We start from the raw sequence: 18767 nt of genomic DNA, 5'->3' as shown, positions 1-18767 counted from the left end.
TCTCTGATTTTGAAGGTCTTTCAAGGAGAATTAGGTATTGCGACAGTAGAACGCAACACAAAATAGCACATTTGAATGTTCGCAACATCATATTAATACTTAACATGAGCACCGCATAACAGGTGCCAACGCTTGGCTGCAGGTGCAATTTTGAATAAATGAAAGCTTGTCAGAATTATTTTTTTTAGAGGTCACAGTGACCTTGACCTTTGACCAAGTGATCCAAAAATGGGTGTGGCATGTACAACTTATCAAGATGCATCTACATATATAGTTTCAAAGTTGTAGGTTGACATACTTTGATTTTATAGCAAAATGTCAAGGTTTTAGCACGACACAGATGTCAGACGGCATGATGAGCTGGCTATGACAATACCTCGGGTTTTCCCCGAAAACAGCCTAGCTAAACAGCCTAGCTAAAAAACTACTTATATTTTGCTTTAGTCATGATTTCACTCCATGTGGTATGCTTTTTTGACCTTTAATATATATATTTTTTAATGTTTATAATCAACACTACCAATATGTTTACAATTTTGGAATCCCTGGCTTCCTAGAGTTGTAAGTACCACGTTAAGTATGTTTTTTTCTTCAGTTTTGATACTTCCATAATGCAATTTTTGAAGTTTTGAAACAAAGATCCTAAGTAAATTACTCCTACAATTTTGTTAATGCAAGCCTCGTACATGGCATTATTAATTATTTCATGGTCTGAGTTGAAATATTTCACGTTTTCTTCTTTTTGGCTGGAGGCTCGTCACCGTCAGGCTTTAAGGACATTGGTGGAACGCTAAAACCAGGAATCTATAATAAAAATATAGTTAAAATCTAATAAATTTATTGAATCCCAACAAAAAGACTAATAGAGACTTTCTTACATCTGTTTAATGGCTGAACTGTGTATCTATGACAATATCTTGAATATACTCCCTTACAGAGGATCAAACCTTGCAGCTCAAGGTTTGAAGAAGGACATCATTTCCTCCACACTATTTCTTTTTCAATGCATTACACATCATGATAACTGTGCAATAGAACATGACGTAAATTGAGAAATGAGAAAACAAGCATTGTCACTCGAGCATTCCACGATGTTACGTGTATTTTTTGATGTAAGGAAGAGTTATGGTCTGAGTACTTAGAACTTCCTCAATAAAGAAGCAATCATTGTAGTTATGAAGTACCAGTATGATATGAAACCTTTTTATATAATGTAGTGTGTTTTTTAACAAGAATACTTATTTAAGGGCAACAACTCTGTACATTTTGAAAACAGAGTTATGGTTCTTGTTGTTTGCCAAGACGTCTTATCTTCTAAAAACAAGAAAATAACACAGATGACCAAGAAATATATTAGAAATTTTATTTCTTCAATAGTAGTCATTTAGGCAAAGGGTAAATTAAAATTATAATGAAAACTTAGATGACCGTGAAATTTATTAGAAATATCCTTTTGTTCAAGGATAATCTATAAACATAATTGGCAAAACTAAAATACATTTTGTTCCAGGTTAATCATCAAATATAATGGGTGAAATTAAACTTAAATGAAAACACATAAAACATAATTATAATCACCACTGGTTCCACAAGCTGAATTCTAAGCTTCAGATGCTGAACATTGGAACGATCGATGCTTATCTGCACAATTATTCTGTCAAACACTTTCAGTGTAACACCTGCACAGGCCTGTGTGTTCTCCTGAAAAGTGAACCATGCATCGAAAAACTGCGGGGAAATATTTATGGAACAATTAGTATATTTTGATTTGATAAGTCATATTTGATACATGCTTTTGGGTGATGCATTCAATGTAGAAAATGTGGTGAAACAATGGAACAATTAGTAAATTGTGATTTGAAAGTAACATTGTCACAAGCTTGTGTTGCCTCCTGAAAAGTGACAAAATCGATGAGAAAATATGGTGAAACAACGGAACTTTTAGTGCATTAATACTTTAAAATTTAGAAGCTCAAAGAAGTGTTTATAGTTTACTGCAAGACCATGCTATCTGCAAAACATTTCTTTTAAATACAATAGGTCCACCCTTGACATTATTTTAAGAGGACATAACAGACAGTGATGTTTATAAAGAATCTAAATTAAAAATTAAGTGATGCCTTTATTGACAGCAATTGTTTAATAGATTTATATTATCATCATATTATTATGGATAATCATTAAATCCTTTAAAATCATCAAATATATAGTACGTAAGTTGTTTTTGCACTTGAAAATCACAATGTCAAAAGCAAAAATTAATGCTTATTTAAAACAAGGGCTGTTTGTAAAACATGCATGCCCCCCATATGGGCTCTCCGTTGTAGTGAGAGCCATCGTGTGAATATGTTTTTTGTCACTGTGACCTTGACCTTTGACCTAGTGACCTGAAAATCAATAGGGGTCATCTGCCAGTCATGATCAATGTACCAATGAAGTTTCATGATCCCTAGCCATAAGCATTCTTGAGTTATCATCCGGACACCATTTTACTGTTTCGGGTCACCGTGACCTTGACCTTTGACTTAGTGACCTGAAAATCAATAGGGGTCATCTGCGAGTCATGATCATTCTACCTATCAAGTTTCATGATCCTAGGAATAAGCGTTCTTCAATTATCATCCGGAAACCATTTTACAATTTCGGGTCATCGTGACCTTGACCTTTGACCTAGTGACCTGAAAATCAATAGGGGTCATCTGCGAGTCATGACCAATCTACCTATCAAGTTTCATGATCCTAGGCTTAAGCGTTCTTGAGTTATCATCCGGAAACCATTTGACTATTTCGGGTCACTGTGACCTTGACCTTTGACCTAGTGACCTGAAAATCAATAGGGGTCATCTGTGAGTCATGATCAATCTACCTATGAAGTTTCATGATCATAGGCGTATGCGTTCTTGAGTTATCATCCGGAAACCATTTTACTATTTCGGGTCACTGTGACCTTGACCTTTGACCTGAAAATCAATAGGGGTCATCTGCAAGTCATGATCAATCTACCTATCAAGTTTCATGATCCTAGGCCTAAGCGTTCTTGAGTTATCATCCGGAAACCATTTTACTATTTCGGGTCACCGTGACCTTGACCTTTGACCTAGTGACCTCAAAATCAATAGGGGTCATCTGCGAGTCATGATCAATGTACCTGTGAAGTTTCATGATCCTAGGCCCAAGCGTTCTTGATTTATCGTCTGACAACCACCTGGTGGACGGACCGACAGACTGACTGACAGACCGACATGAGCACAGCAATATACCCCCTCTTCTTCGAAGGGGGGCATAACAAGCGCTTGTCACAGTAGTGCCAAATCCCTGCCGAAATGTGTTTGCTTGTATGACAACATTTGTTTTAGAGAGTAGAATAATATTTGTAAAAACAAATAAAGGGAGATAATTCATTATGCTCCGGACAAAAATTTACTTTGAAATTAAATGAAGGGAGATAATTCAGGTAGATAGAGTTATGGTTCTTAGTCACTGCACTTCTCCTACTTGCCATCTGTTTATATTTCAAGTTTCAAGTAAATCCCTTTAGTATATTTAGAGTTATGCTTCGGACAAAAATGTACTTTAAAAGTTATACAAGGGACAAAATTGTCACAAAACCAGGTTTTCAGTTAAAAAAAGTCTGATAAAGAGACAATTCAAAATGTGTATTGTTAACCCCATTGTGTAAAATTGACCTTGAGTGCAATTAGAAAACAATGGCTGTTTGTAAAACATGCATGCCCCCAATATGGGCTGTCGGTTGTAGTGGAATCCATTGTGTGAATACGATTTTTTGTCACTGTAACCTTGACCTTTGACCTAGTGACCTGAAAATCAATAGGGGTCATCTGCCAGTTGTGATAAATGTACCTACGAAGTTTCATGATCCTAGGCCTATTTATTCTTTAGTTATCATCTGGAAACCATTGTACTGTTTCGAGTCACTGTGACCTTGACCTTTGACCTAGTGACCTGAAAATTGAAACAGGTCATCTGCCAGTCAAGATCAATGTACCTATGAAGTTTCATGATCCTAGGCGTAAGCATTCTTGAGTTATCATCCAGAAACCATTTTACTGTTTCGAGTCACTGTGACCTTGACCTTTGACCTAGTGACCTGAAAAAAATCAATAGGGGTCATCTGCCAGTCATGATCAAAGTTCCTATGAAGTTTCATGATCCTAGACGTAAGCATTCTTGAGTTATCATCCGGAAACCTTTTACTGTTTTGAGTTTCTGTAACCTTGACCTTTGACCTAGTGACCTGAAAATCAATAGGGTTCATCTGCCAGTCATGATCAATGTTCATATGAAGTTTCTTAATCCTAGGTTTAAGCATTCTTGAGTTATCATCCGGAAACCATTTTACTATTTCAAGTCACTGTGACCTTGACCTTTGACCTAGTGATCTGAAAATCAATAGGGGACATCTGCCAGTCATGATCAAGGTACCTATTTAGTTTCATGATCCTAGGCCTAAGCGTTCTTGAGTTATAATCCGGAAACCATCTGGTGGACGGACCGACCGACCGATGGACATGTGCAAAACAATATACCCCCTCTTCTTCGAAGGGGGCATATAAAGGCTGATAAAAAGAGACAACTCAGAATCAAAATATGCATTGTTACTGATTGTTCATAGTTACATAGTTGTTTCAAAATCAATCTATTTTTAGTTGTGGCGACCTTGACCATGGAGATATCGACGTAATTCTTTCGTGCTACACACCGTCCAATAATGGTGAACAAATGTGCCTAATGATTTTAAAATGTTACAATGAATAACATAGTAATGGCCCAGACAAGCTCATTTATTGCTATTTTTGACCTTCCAACTATAATTGTGACCTTGACCTTGGAGATATCGACGTGATTCTTTCGCGCGACACAACGTCTAATGATGGTGAACAAATGTGCCAAATGATTTTAAAATCTAACAATGAATCACAAAGTAATGGCCTTGACAAGCTCATTTATGGCCATTTTTCACCTTCAAACTTGAATTGTGACCTTGACCTTGGAGATATCGACGTAATTCTTTCGCGTGAGACACCGTCTAATGATGGTGAACAAATGTGCCAAATGATTTTAAAATCTGACAATGAACTACAAAGTTATGGCCCAGCCAAGCTCATTTCTGGCCATTTTTGACCTTCAAACTCAAACTGTGACCTTGAACTTTGAGATATCGACATAATTCTTTCGAGCGACACACCGCCTAATGATGGTGAACAAATGTACCAAATTATTTTTAAAATCTGACAATGAACAACAGAGTAATGGCCCAGACAAGCTTGTTCCGCCCGCCCGCCAACATTCGCCAATCTAATAACCAATTTTTTTCTTCGAAAAACCTGGTTAATAAAAGGGGAGATAATTCAAACACTAAGTTAGATAGAGTTATGGTTCTTAGTCACTGCACTTTTCTGACTTGCCATCTGTTTATATTTCAAGTTTCAAGTAAATCCCTTCAGTAGATTTAGAGTTATGCTCCGGACAAAAATTTACTTTAAAATTATATAAAAGGGAGATAATTCAAAAACTAAGGTAGATAGAGTTGTGGTTCTTGGTCACTGCACTTCTCCTAGTTGCCATCTGTTTATATTTCAAGTTTCAAGTAAATCCCATTAGTATATTTAGAGTTATGCTCCGGACAAAAATGTACTTTAAAGTTATATAAAAGGGGAGATAATTCTAAAATTAAGGTAGATAGTTATGGTTCTTGGTCACTGCACTTCTCCTAGTTGCCATCTATTTATATTCTAAGTTTAAAGTAAATCCATTGAATAGATTTGGAGTTATGCTCCGGACAAAGTTTCGGCCGCACTGACAGACTGACGGACAGACTGACGGACAGGACCAATTACTATATCCCCTTCGATTTTTTTTTCGGCCGGGATAAAAAATTAATGCTTATTTCAAACAAAAGATGTGTTTGTCAGAAACACAATGTCCCCTACTGCGCCGCTTTGAAGCCATATATTTGACCTTTGAATTTGTAGGATGACCTTGACCTTTTACCACTCAAAATGTGCAGCTCCATGAGATACACATGCATGCCAAATATCAAGTTGCTATCTTTAATATTGCAAAAGTTATGGCAAATGTTCAAGTTTAACGCAAACAAACAAACACACAAACCAACAGACAGGGCAAAAACAATATGTCCCCCACTATAGTGGTGAGAGACATAAAAAGGACCTCTGCACACTACATTTGTATTTCAATAAGCACATGTTTCAACTGCATTTTGAAACAAATCCGGCATGGTTTTATTTTATCAAGACACACACAAGTAAGCTTCTGGCCCTGCAGCTGATCTTTTCAGTTTCTCACTAATTGGTATGCAATTCAGAGTCACCAAAAGAGGCCCTCTTTAAAGGACAATTTAAATAATCTAATAGATATAAGGGCACCAGGTGAGCAGGTCCGCACAATAAGTAGTCTTGAAGACTCAGAGATGACCAGTAGATAAACTCTAATTTACTCACACACAGGGCACAAGGCATTCATTGTAATTGGAAAGGTCTTGGTGGCAGATGAAGAAAGAGGCATTGTCAGCTGCTGCACTTTAAATATTACACTACTTGACAGATATCAAAAATTAACACAGGATTATTTTTAAAAAAATATACAGGCATTTTACCTCTTCATTAAAAATAAATGGAGGTCCCTTTTTACTCTTCTCAGAGTTAAGGTAGAGTGTAGCCTCCAGACCGTACTTTGGAATCAGCACCTGCACTGCATTTTTCCGCACAAACAGAATGTAGCCCTCTTCATCCACAGATCGATTCTTGAAGAAGAGCTGTCAGCAAAGAAAAAAACTACTTCAACTTTCAAATTGAATTTATACAAGCAATGTTAATACATCTTGATTGATCACACAAGAGCTATGTCACAAACAGGACTAATACCCCCCCCCCCCACCCACCACCACACAGCTTTGTCAGCTTGAAACATAACCACTTTACCACTTACGTATTTTACCAATTAGATACGTATTTTCACACGCTTGTAGTCCCTTAGGAAGTTAAATATAATTAAATATCTTTTTTACTAAATTCAAGTTTCAAAGGCTTTATTTTTAACCCTTAGCTACTAATTAGCAGCAAACAGCATAAAACTTGCAGGCTGTTCTGGTTTTATGCTGGTTGAAAAAGCCATTTTCACTTTGCTTCTTATGGGGGAAAGGGTCAAGGATGCAAGGATTGCTGAGGATGAAGAGTGTCCTGCATATCTACAACATCATCCTGGTAATGACAGACACTATTTCAAGTTACAATTTAATTGCTTGAGAAATGTCGAAAAAAATTGCTGCGCAACCCCAAACTGACTAACATACATATAGACTCCAAGATTAGCACTCTCAGGCTTCATTTTGGGATAGTGGAAGTGACACTAGATATGCCTACCAGAAAAGAAATCTGGTAAAATAGCACTTTAAAATATACTGCCAAAACATTTACAGCCATAAATTGACAAAACCCCTATTTCCGAAAATTTAGAGTCACAAAAAATAATTATGTTTGCCTAAAAAGGGGTGCCCAAAAATTTAGAGCATCTGCAAAAAAGCGCAATTACAGTGGCTCTTATCATGCATTTTTTCTCTCAAATTTACATCAATCAGAAACATTGAATAATTTGTGCATGTGTTGTCAAGAGAAATGCTCACATGTGTGTGTAGATTGACCGAAGCTCTTCCTGCATACTGAGCCATCTTGTGGCGATAGTTGAGGTTGTTGCAGACAATCTGCGTGCGGTGTTTGTCCAGCAAGTCGGGGTAAGAAGAGTCTGCCCCAATACTCACCGCCAACAGGCGATGGACCAGGATGTCAGAGTATCTGTCAAATGCATGTGCGTTAAGTGTTTTCACAGATTAGCCTGTGCAGTCAGCACAGGCTAATCATGGACAATACTTTATGCTTTTATTATTAATTTTTAAATGAAGTTTTTCTACGCTTAAATCCATTTTAAGCACAAAGTTTTGTCCCTGATAAGTCTTTGTGGACTGCACAGGCTTATCTGGGCAGACACTTTACACACATGCGGTGTAAATCAAGCAAATCAAGGTACAAGGAGTAAGCACCGATACTCACTGGTATGGTACCTGTCATTTGTGACAACCAAAGGGATGGCTGTACATGAAATCGGTGAAGGTGCTTGATGTTTGAGCCTCTAAGAAAATAATGGGTAAAATGCATGTTCGTAAAGTGTGGTCCCACATTAGGTGTGCAGTCCACAATTTTTTGTATTTTTGTTTAAAAGATGGTCTTTTTTTAGTAAAAATCAAGTTTAGGCAGAATGTGTCGTCCCTGATTAGCCTGTGCATATTGCAGTGTGGGATGACACTTTACGCATATGCATTTAACCCAGTTTTTTCAGAGGAAGGCTAATTTCTAAAGCAAATACACTAGTACAGTCACTATACACTAGTTTTGCATTCAGCAATCTTAATAAACATGTGTAAGCCAAATACACTAATTTTGCATTCAGCAATCTCAATAAACATGTGTAAGCCAAACACACTAATTTTGCATTCAGCAATCTTAATAAACATGTGTAAGCCAAATACACTAGTTTTGCATTCAGCAATCTTAATAAACATGTGTAAGCCAAATACACTAGTTTTGCATTCAGCAATCTTAATAAACATGTGTAAGCCAAATACACTAGTTTTGCATTCAGCAATCTTAATAAACATGTGTAAGCCAAATACACTAGTTTTGCATTCAGCAATCTTAATAAACATGTGTAAGCCAAATACACTAGTTTTGCATTCAGCAATCTTAATAATCTTAAAATGAAAAGTTGTAACTCTTGTACATTTAATTTCATAATATGGTAATTCATTTACAAACACCATACTATTAAAACAATTATAATGCTAGTTAAAAATAATCTTATTAACCCTTTCCCACTCAGAAGCAAGGTGAAAATTGCTATGTGCAAACAGCATAAAACCAGCACAGCCTGCAAGTAACTCACAGTCTGTTCAGGCTTTATGCTGTTTGCTGCTCATCAGTATCTAAGGGTTGGAAAGGAAACCTTTAAAACTTGAACCTAGTAAGAAAGGTCTTTAATTAGATATAACTTTCTAAGGGACTACAAACACGTCAAAATACGCATCTAAGTGGCAAAGGGTGAAACATTGCTATTTGATTGATACCAGACAAATGACCAAAACTGTAAAACAACCCCTAACATACCTTCTAATGGGCGACGTAAAATGTGTATAAATTTCCGTAGCTAATCCATAGTGCAGGAAATCTGACTCTGGAATCATTCCGCTGCAGAAGTAGACGGCCTGCATCATGCAACGCGTGGTCATGATTCTCAACATCGTATTGAAGTACGGATCATCAGGAATAGTGGCTGTCTCGAGACTGTCAGCAAGGTCCTTGCCTCTCGACACATTCATCTTGAATCCCTGCAATCATATGTGTCTTGTTCTTTGAAAGCTGGTCATAATGCATGTGCGTAAAGTGTTGTCCCAGATTAGCCTGTGCAGTCCGCACAGGCTTATCAGGGACGACACTTTCCGCCTAAACTTGATTTTTGGTAAAGAGGGACTTCCTTGAAACTAAAAATACCATTAAAGCAGAAAGTGTCGTCCCTGATTAGCCTGTGCAGACTGCACAGGCTAATCTGGGATGACACTTTATGCACATGAATTAAGCCCAGTTTTCTCAGAACAAGACTCATATAAGCCTCGTTCTGAAAACAAGGGCTACTTGTAAAACATGCATGCCCCCCATATGGGCTGTTAGTTGTAGTGGCAGCCGTTGTGTGAATACGATTTTTTGTCACTGTGACCTTGACCTTTGAACTAGTGACCTTAAAATTAATAGGGGTCACCTGCCAGTCATGATCAATGTACCTATTAAGTTTCATGATTCAGAAACCATTTTACTATTTCGAGTCACTGTGACCTTGACCTTTAACCTAGTGACCTGAAAATCAATAGGGATCATCCGCCAGTCATTATCAATGTACCTATGAAGTTTCATGATCCTAGGCGTAATAGGGGTCACCTGCCAGTCATGATCAATGTACCTATTAAGTTTCATGATTCAGAAACCATTTTACTATTTCGAGTCACTGTGACCTTGACCTTTGACCTAGTGACCTGAAAATCAATAGGGGTCATCTGCCAGTCATAATCAATGTTCCTATGAAGTTTCATGATCCTAGGCGTAAGCATTTTTGAGCTATCATCCGGAATCCATTTTACTGTTTAGAGTCACTGTGACCTTGACCTTTGACCTAGTGACCTGAACATCAATAGGGGTCATCTGCCAGTCATGATCAATGTACCAATGAAGTTTCATGATCCTAGGCGTAAGCATTCTTGAGTTATCATCCGGAAACCATTTTACTGTTTCGAGTCACTGTGACCTTGACCTTTTACCTAGTGACCTGAAAATCAATAGGGGTCATCTGCCAGTCATGGTCAATGTACCTATGACGTTTCATGATCCTAGGCGTAAGCATTCTTGAGTTATCATCCGGAAACCATTTTACTATTTTGAGTCACTGTGACCTTGACCTTTGACCTAGTGACCTGAAAATCAATAGCGTCATCTGCCAGTCATGATTAATGTACCTATGAAGTTTCATGATCCTATGCCTAAGCGTTCTTGAGTTATCATCTGGAAACCATCTGGTGGATGGTCCGACAGACGGACAGACTGACATGTGCAAAACAATATACCCCCTCTTCTTCGAAGGGGGGCATAAAAAATGGGCTTAATACTTGTGCGTACGGTGGTATTTGTTTGATCAGAAATAAGCATTATTATAATTAATAATAGGTAATCAATGCAATCAACGATGCTATCACCACGGCCTTGGCAGGTTTTTGTTAAGAAAGCATAATTACTAAACTAATGACAAAACAAAAATCAAACAGTACTGTTATTTAAAAAACAAAACAAAACTGTCACAAAACCAGTTTTTCAATTTGAAAAAAAAAAGTCTGATTAAGGGAGACAACTCAAACTGAACTTAATGTTTATAATTAACCCCCTTTGTTTCAAAATAAATCTATTTTTAGTTGTGGCGACCTTGACCTTGGAGATTTGATGTAATTCTTCTGCGCGACACACCGTCTGATGATGGTGAACAAATGTGCCTAATGATTTTAAAATCTCACAATGAAAAACAAAGTAATGGCCCGGACCAGCTTGTTCCTCCCTCCCGCCTGCCGACATTCCCCAATCTAATAACCATTTTTTTCCTTTGGAAAACCTGGTTAAAATTCATTAAATTTAGTGTTATGTAAATGCTTTAAAGTTGGTCAGTTTGGTATGTTACAAATGTAAGTTACTAGCAGTATTTGAGAATATTATTCTTAGTAAAATTGCTATTAAATGAATGCACTGATAAAATAGATATTTTTATCCAATTCGTTAAAAATTCATTTTATATAAAAAACAACACAAACGGCCAAAACATAACAAAAACAAGAAACCGTCAGAGATGGGTGATGCTCCCCAAAGGATTTTTTTGTTACAATATTGCACTATATATTCAGATAAAAGGAAACGTCTTGAGGGCACAGTAGTTGGGGGGACAAGAATTTTTTTATAGAAAATTTCAAAGGGCTATAAATGTGAAAAATCATCGGACCAGAACCCACTGATAATATGCACATCTCCTCTTGGTAGTGAAGCTTCCCATAAAGTTTCATTGAATTCCGGTCATTAGTTGCTGAGAAATAGCCCGGACAAAAATTGTGCACGGACGGACAGACAGACGCACACACGGACAGACGAAGCAGTGACTATATGCTCCCCTCAAAATAAATTTTGGGGGAGCATAACAAACATGAAAATGAACACTGTGAAGTTATTGTAACTTTTTACTTTTTAAATAAATACATAATCTAACATACATTTACAAAACTATTGAATAGAATGTTATAATACATTTTTATACAAGAGCACCGCATAACGGGTGCCACGCTCGGCTGCAGGTGCAGTTTTGAATAAATGAAAGCTTGTCAGATTATTTTTTTAGAGGTCACAGTGACCTTGACCTTGGACCTAGTGACCCCAAAAGGGTGTGGCGTGTAGAACTAATCAAGGTGCATCTACATATCAAGTTTCAAAGTTGTAAGTGGAAGCACTTTGATTTAAGAGCCAATGTTAAGGCTTTAGCACGACGACGGGGGACGGTGGAAAGCAGACGGCGGACAAAGAGCTGGCTATGACAATACCTCGGGTTTTCTCCGAAAACAGCTGAGCTAAAAATAAATTTCATTTCTATAAGGAGTACATGTATGACTTGAATGACATTTTTTAATGTATACTTGAACTTAAGGTATTTCAGTTAACCGATAACTGGTTACAGTAAAAAGTTAACTGGTTAATTTTTTTTTATAACCTGTTGCATCCGTAGTTAAAGTTGAATATTAATTTTTTCAATAAAAAAAATAGTCCTTATACCGTATCTAAATTGCCTTTTTTAAGCCAAAGTGGAATACTTCTTTCAAACTTGTTTTATTTCAACAGCTACACAATAATCACTGGTACATCAACAACTGATCATCCATAGCAACTGTGTAAATATGGACAACTTTTGACAATCCAAAAGATAAGCTTATTTGGATAAAGATGACTGAAGTCAAATACCTAGGCTAAATCTTACCCATAACTTGATCAAAACCTGCACCTGTTTGGATATCTTTATTTTTATACTTTTCCTAACCCAAAATGATATCCTAAAAGTGAATATCAACTAGAGCGTTGTCACAGACTGGTCGTATACCCCCACGTGCCGCATTGACACAGACTATTTTGCATGCTGTCTTCACAAAACAAGAGAATCTAATTTATGGCGATTTTTAAGAATTATTATCATATATGGCCATTTTTGACCTTTGAACTCAAAGTGTGACCTTGACCTTGGAGATATCAACATAATTCTTTCGTGCGACACACCGTCCAATGATGGTGAACAAATGTGCCAAATGATTTTAAAATCTCACAATGAATGACATAGTTATGGCCCAGACAAGCTCATTTAAATTATGGCCTTTTTTGACCTTTGAACTTTAAGTGTGACCTTGACCTTGGAGATATTGACATAATTCTTTCACACGACACACCGTCCAATGATGGTGAACAAATATGCCAAATGATTTTGAAATCTCACAATGAACAACATAGTTATTGCCCGGACAAGCTCATGTATGGCCATTTTTGACCTTTGAACTCAAAGTGTGACCTTGACCTTTGAGATATCGACTTAATTCTTTTGCGTAACACAGCGTCTAATTATGGTGAACGAATGTGCCAAATTATTTTAAAATCTCACAATAAATGTTAAGTTATGGCCCCGACAAGCTCATTTATGGCCATTTTTGACCTTTAAACTCAAAGTGTGACCTTGACCTTTGAGATATCGACATAATTCTTTTGCATGACACACCGTCCAATGATGATGAACAAATGTGCCAAATGATTTTAAAATCTCACAATCAGCAACATAGTTATAGCCCGTAAAAGATTTTGGGACAGACAAACTTACCGACCGACAGACAGACCAACCAAGTGACTCCTATATAGCCCCCATTACCAATGGTATAAAAAGTTATCATCTTGATAAGAGTTATCCAGATTTATACAATTGGCTGCAGGCACATAAAACAACCAGGCCCAGTACCTTTGACAGCGCCGCCTTCATGAGAGGTTCGAAGTTGGAGACGGGCGGCGAAGGGTGTCGACGTAACACTGCACAGTTGGGGAATTCCTCCTGAATCTTCTGGGCCGTGGCGATGTTGGCCAGTAACATGAACTCCTCAACCATCGAGTTTGTGTCCCTGTTTTATGGGACGTAAGCTCTTCATGTAATGCTTTGACATCATTATTTTTGCATACAAGAGCACCGCATAACGGGTGCCACGCTCGACTGCGAAAGCTTGTCAGAATTAATTTTTTTAGAGGTCACAGTGACCTTGACCTTTGACCTATTGACCTAAAAATGGGTGTGGCGTGTAGAATTCATCAAGGTGCATCTACAAATGATGTTTCAAAGTTGTAGGTGGAAGCACTTTGATTTTAGAGCCAATGCTAAGGTTTTAGCATGACGCCGGCGGACGACACGACCAGCTGGCTATGACAATACTTCGGGTTTTCTCCGAAAACAGCCTCGCTAAAAATGATTAATTATTTCATATTATATGATTTAAAAATACCAAAAGAGCCGAAAAAAGAGCTGGGATGACAATTTAGGCAACGGCATTAAGCCCCGTTTTCCAAGAGCAAGGCTCAGTTCATAGTGATATTAAAATGTATTTCATCCCACAAATGTAGTTCCTTCAAATGCAAAAAATATTTACATAACAGAAAGAATACATCAGCATGGTAGACAAAGTAATAATGTAAGGCTGCAGTATAACCAAAATTATAATTACACAAGAGATGTGTTAGTCAGAAACACAATGCCCCCTATTTTGCCGCTTTGAAATAAAATTTCAATACATCATTTGGCAGGTTTAGAAATTATCTCTCTTTTAAAGCTTATTACTTCACTTGGATTGTATTTTTTTAACTTTTGACCTTGAAGGATAACCTTGACCATGACCTTTCACCACTCAAAATGTGCAGCTTAATGAGATACACATGCATGCCTAATATCAAGTTGCTATCTTCAAAAGAGCAAAAGTTATGGCCAATGTTAAAGTTTTCGGACGGACGGACTGACTGACGGACAGTTCAACTGCTATACGCCACCCTACCTGGAGCATGACAAAAGCATCGCATAACAGGTGCCAACGCTTGGCTGCGGGTGCAGTTTTGAATAAACGAAGCTTGACAGATTATTTATTTTAGAGTTCACTGTGACCTTGACCTTTGATCTAACGACCCAAGAATGGGTGTAGCATGTGGAACTAGTCAAAGTGCATCTACATATGAAATTTCAAAGTTGTAGGTGGAAGCACTTTGATTTTAGAGACAAATGTCAAGGTTTTGACAAGCTGAGCTAAAAAACTAAAAGATGAGTATTGATTAAAATAGTCATATTCATGGTCACAGAGCTGTTTCCAGCAGTCTTCGAATACATACAACAGTTGTTTAGCTTGGACGTCTATTGGGTCATGTGTCTCGCTGTCAATGTGGAACCTTATCTCCGGAGAAGCCAACGTCAAGGCTCTAAATGAGAAACAACAGCTTTCTGAACTTCTAAAGGTTACTTCAAAACTGAAGAACACTTCAGCTTAGTTATAATAATTGACCAAACAACAACAACATGACAAGCAGGATTATTAACATTTTGAAAAAAGCTGCCCATACTTGTTTTTTGAGTATGTCTTGTTCAGTTTTTTGCACCCAATACCATCATATTTTTAATTGGAAACATCCTTTGTAAAGGCAAAACTTCATATGCACATTGTATATCATTGTATGTAAAACAAGTTACTAAAAATCAAAAGAATATACTAAAAACTCTTATAATACACAATATAACAAGAGGGCCATGGGCCCTAAGGCGCTCACCTGAGACCCAAAGGAACTAAACTAATCTGGGAAGGTGGAGTTCAAAGCTGCAAGCCTGTTACATCACATTAACAGTTTAGACACAGTCAATGGAGAATTAATTAGTTGCTGATAAGCAGGTAGATGAATGGGATCAATGGAGAAATAAGAGTGCATTCCTGACAAGCCATACATTTATGATTTGAGGTCAAACACAATTCAAATTATATCGCCCCCTTGGTGCAAAAAGGTACCATGTCACATTGAAATTAGAAGGCACATGGTACCTTTTTGTACCAATGGAGCGATATACAGTTGTTTCTCCCCTAGGCAATTTTCTGTGAAATCAATATTACTACTTAAAATTTTGAGAATATTTGATAAGGGTTTGTTGCACTTCATCCCCAACCAATCATCAACATAAAAATCCTCTTCAGAAAGAAACAAAAATAAATAATAAACAAGATGCGTTTGTAAAACACAATGTCCCCCTATATGATGTTTGACCTTGTAGGATGACCTTGACCTTGACCCTTCACCACTCAAAATGTGCAGCTCCATGAGATACACATGCATTTCAAATATAAAATTGCTAGCTTCAATATTGCAGAAGTGACATTACATGAGAAACTTTGACCCATATATTTGACCTCGAAGGATGACCTTGACCTTGACCTTTCACCACTAAAAATGTGCAGCTCCATGAGCTACACATGCATGCCAAATATCAAGTTGCTATCTTCAATATTGCAAAAGTATTCATAAAATTAACGATTTGGGCCACATATATTTGACCTCTGACCTTGAAGGATGACCTTGACCTTGACCTTTCACCACTCAAAATGTGCAGCTTCATGAGATACACATGCATGCCAAATATCAAGTTGCTATCTTCAATATTGAAAAAGTACTCATAAAATGAGCGATTTTGGCCACATATATTGCCAAATATCAAGTTGCTATCTTCAATATTGCAAAAGTTATTGCAAATGTTAAAGTTGGTGCAAACCAACCAACAGACCAACCAACCAACAGACCAACAGACCAACAGACAGGGCAAAAACAATATGTCCCCCACTACTATAGTGGGGTATGGCAAGCGGTTCGACGCATAATCCCAAGAAACTAGGTTTCTCATGAGAACCTAGGTTCTCAGAATGAGAGCCTAGGTTCTCAGAATGAGAACCTAGGTTCTCATGAGAACCTAGGTTTTCAAATGAGAACCTAGGTTCTCATGAGAACCTAGGTTTTCAAATGAGAACCTAGGTTCTTGTGAAAACCTAGGATACCAAATGAGAACTTAAGTTCTCAGAATGAGAACCTAGGTTCTCATGAGAACCCAAGTTCTATGTGTCTATGAGAACCTAGATTCTCATTAAAAACCTAGTTTCTCATGAGAACCTAGGTTCTCAAGCGTAAACTAAGGTTTTCAAATGAGAACCTAGGTTCTCATGCAAACCTAGGTTCTCATGGGAACCTAGGTTCTCATGAGAAACCTGGTTTCTTGAGATTTCATAAACCTAGTTTCTCATGAGAATCTAGGTTCTCATGAAAACCTAGGTTCTCATGAGAAACCTGGTTTCTTGGGATTTCATAAACCTAGTTTATCATGAGAACCTAGGTTCTCATGAGAACCTTGGTTCTCATGAGAAACCTAGTTTCTTGGGATTATGCGTCGAACCGCTTGCCATAATTAACCTCCAGTTGTCTCCCATTGCTTGGTACACGCTGGCGGCATATGTGTAAAATGATAAGAAATAGGCGTGAAACCGTGAATGTTACTCCCAAAGAACATTTTTGGAACAATGTTCAGACAATGCAAAGTAATATTCAACGAAACTTGAGGAAAGAAATTAGTAAAGTAATCGGTCGACATTGGTCTGAACGCGTTAATGAAAAATTAAACTGTTTATGAAATACATCTTTAATTGTAAATATTATTTTGAGACTAAAAAATGAAACAAATTCAGATCAATCGTTACATAATACATTGTTACAGCATTAAATGAGTTTCAGATATTCAGTTCCCTTGTTCGGAACTCTAACGACTGTACGGTACAGTTTTGTATTTTAAGTATGTCTGTGATATAATAAGCAATCATTATGGTATAAATAAAAGTTTTATCTCTATTGGTAATGTGTAATAGTGTATTATTCAATCGTAAGATATCGGCAACACTGCAAGAAAAACTTATGCACTAAATCCTTTGCAAACATATTTCAATAACTTGAGATATCTGCAAAAAAAGAGTTCTTAACAGCGTATTTTCATTCTGTCCAGCCCGTGTGTAATCTTATATGAACCCCATTGATCCTGCGCCCTGAATAATAAGTGTCCTGTATTTCAAACGAGCATGTTAACGCCGTCCGAAGCGTATTTCTGAAAACCTAGGTTCTCTGAGAGCCTAGGTTCTCATGGAACCTAGGTTCTCATGAGAACCTAGGTTCTCAGAGAACCTAGGTTTTCTGAGAACCTAGGTTTTCAGAGAACCTAGGTTTTCAGAGAACCTAGGTTTTCAGAGAACCTAGGTTTTCAGAGAACCTAGGTTCTCATGAGAACCTAGGTTCCATGAGAACCTAGGTTCTCATATTGATAATCTAGGTTCTCACGAGAACCTAGGTTCTCTGAAAACCTAGGTTCTCAGAGAATCTAGGTTCTCAGAGAACCTATGGTTCCCAAATGAAAACCACGGATATGGCAAGCAGTTCGATGCATAATTCCAAGAAACTAGGTTTTTCATGAAAACCTAGGTTCTCATTCTGAGAACCTAGGTTCTCATTCTGAGAACCTAGGTTCTCATTCTGAGAACCTAGGTTCTCATGAGAACCTAGGTTTTTAAATGAGAACCTAGGTTCTCGTGAGAACCTAGGTTTTCAAATGAGAACCTAGGTTCTCATTTGAAAACTTGGGTTCTTGAAGCCATGTGCAATCTTCAAGCAAGAACCTAGGTTCTCATTCTGAGAACCTAGGTTCTCATGAGAAACCTAGTTTCTTGGGATTATGCGTCGAACCGCTTGCCATAGTGGGGGACATTAAAAATTGGCAATTTAACTGTATATCTTATCGGCAGAATTAATATTCAGATGAATGCATGGAGATCATGAATATCATAATATGCATAAATTTCATTCAACGTGTACATGTACATTGGTAATTTCTTAGTAGAGTGTAAACAAGGTTACACTATAAAGCCATTTAAAGCCATGGAACTCTGCCTAGAAATCATTACAAGATATCCATAAAACCAATGTTTTGACCATGTTTCATGATGATTTGACAATAAATGTGACTTCTAG

General features: G+C 37.4%; 1 protein-coding gene across 2 annotated transcripts in view; it reads right to left on the bottom strand.

Moving 5' to 3' along the window:
• Positions 1-467: 467 nt before the first annotated feature.
• Positions 468-18767, bottom strand: part of LOC127844633 (exosome complex exonuclease RRP44-like) — a 56589-nt gene continuing 38289 nt past the window's right edge. The window contains exons 16-22 of one of the 2 annotated variants that reach the window (XM_052375039.1): positions 15060-15146; positions 13657-13813; positions 9198-9418; positions 7664-7832; positions 6638-6796; positions 1579-1701; positions 468-804 (exon numbers count right to left, since the gene is read on the bottom strand). In XM_052375039.1, coding sequence (XP_052230999.1) covers positions 727-804; positions 1579-1701; positions 6638-6796; positions 7664-7832; positions 9198-9418; positions 13657-13813; positions 15060-15146 — 994 coding nt within the window. In that variant the 3' untranslated portion in view covers positions 468-726. The remainder of the gene's footprint in view (positions 805-1578; positions 1702-6637; positions 6797-7663; positions 7833-9197; positions 9419-13656; positions 13814-15059; positions 15147-18767) is intronic. The other variant, XM_052375040.1, reaches the window with a different exon arrangement.

The sequence above is a fragment of the Dreissena polymorpha genome, chromosome 9 (assembly GCF_020536995.1).
Source record: "Dreissena polymorpha isolate Duluth1 chromosome 9, UMN_Dpol_1.0, whole genome shotgun sequence".
Lineage (NCBI taxonomy): Eukaryota > Metazoa > Mollusca > Bivalvia > Myida > Dreissenidae > Dreissena > Dreissena polymorpha.
The sequence above is the reverse complement of the archived record's forward strand: the minus strand, read 5'-3'. Positions and strand labels throughout refer to the sequence as shown.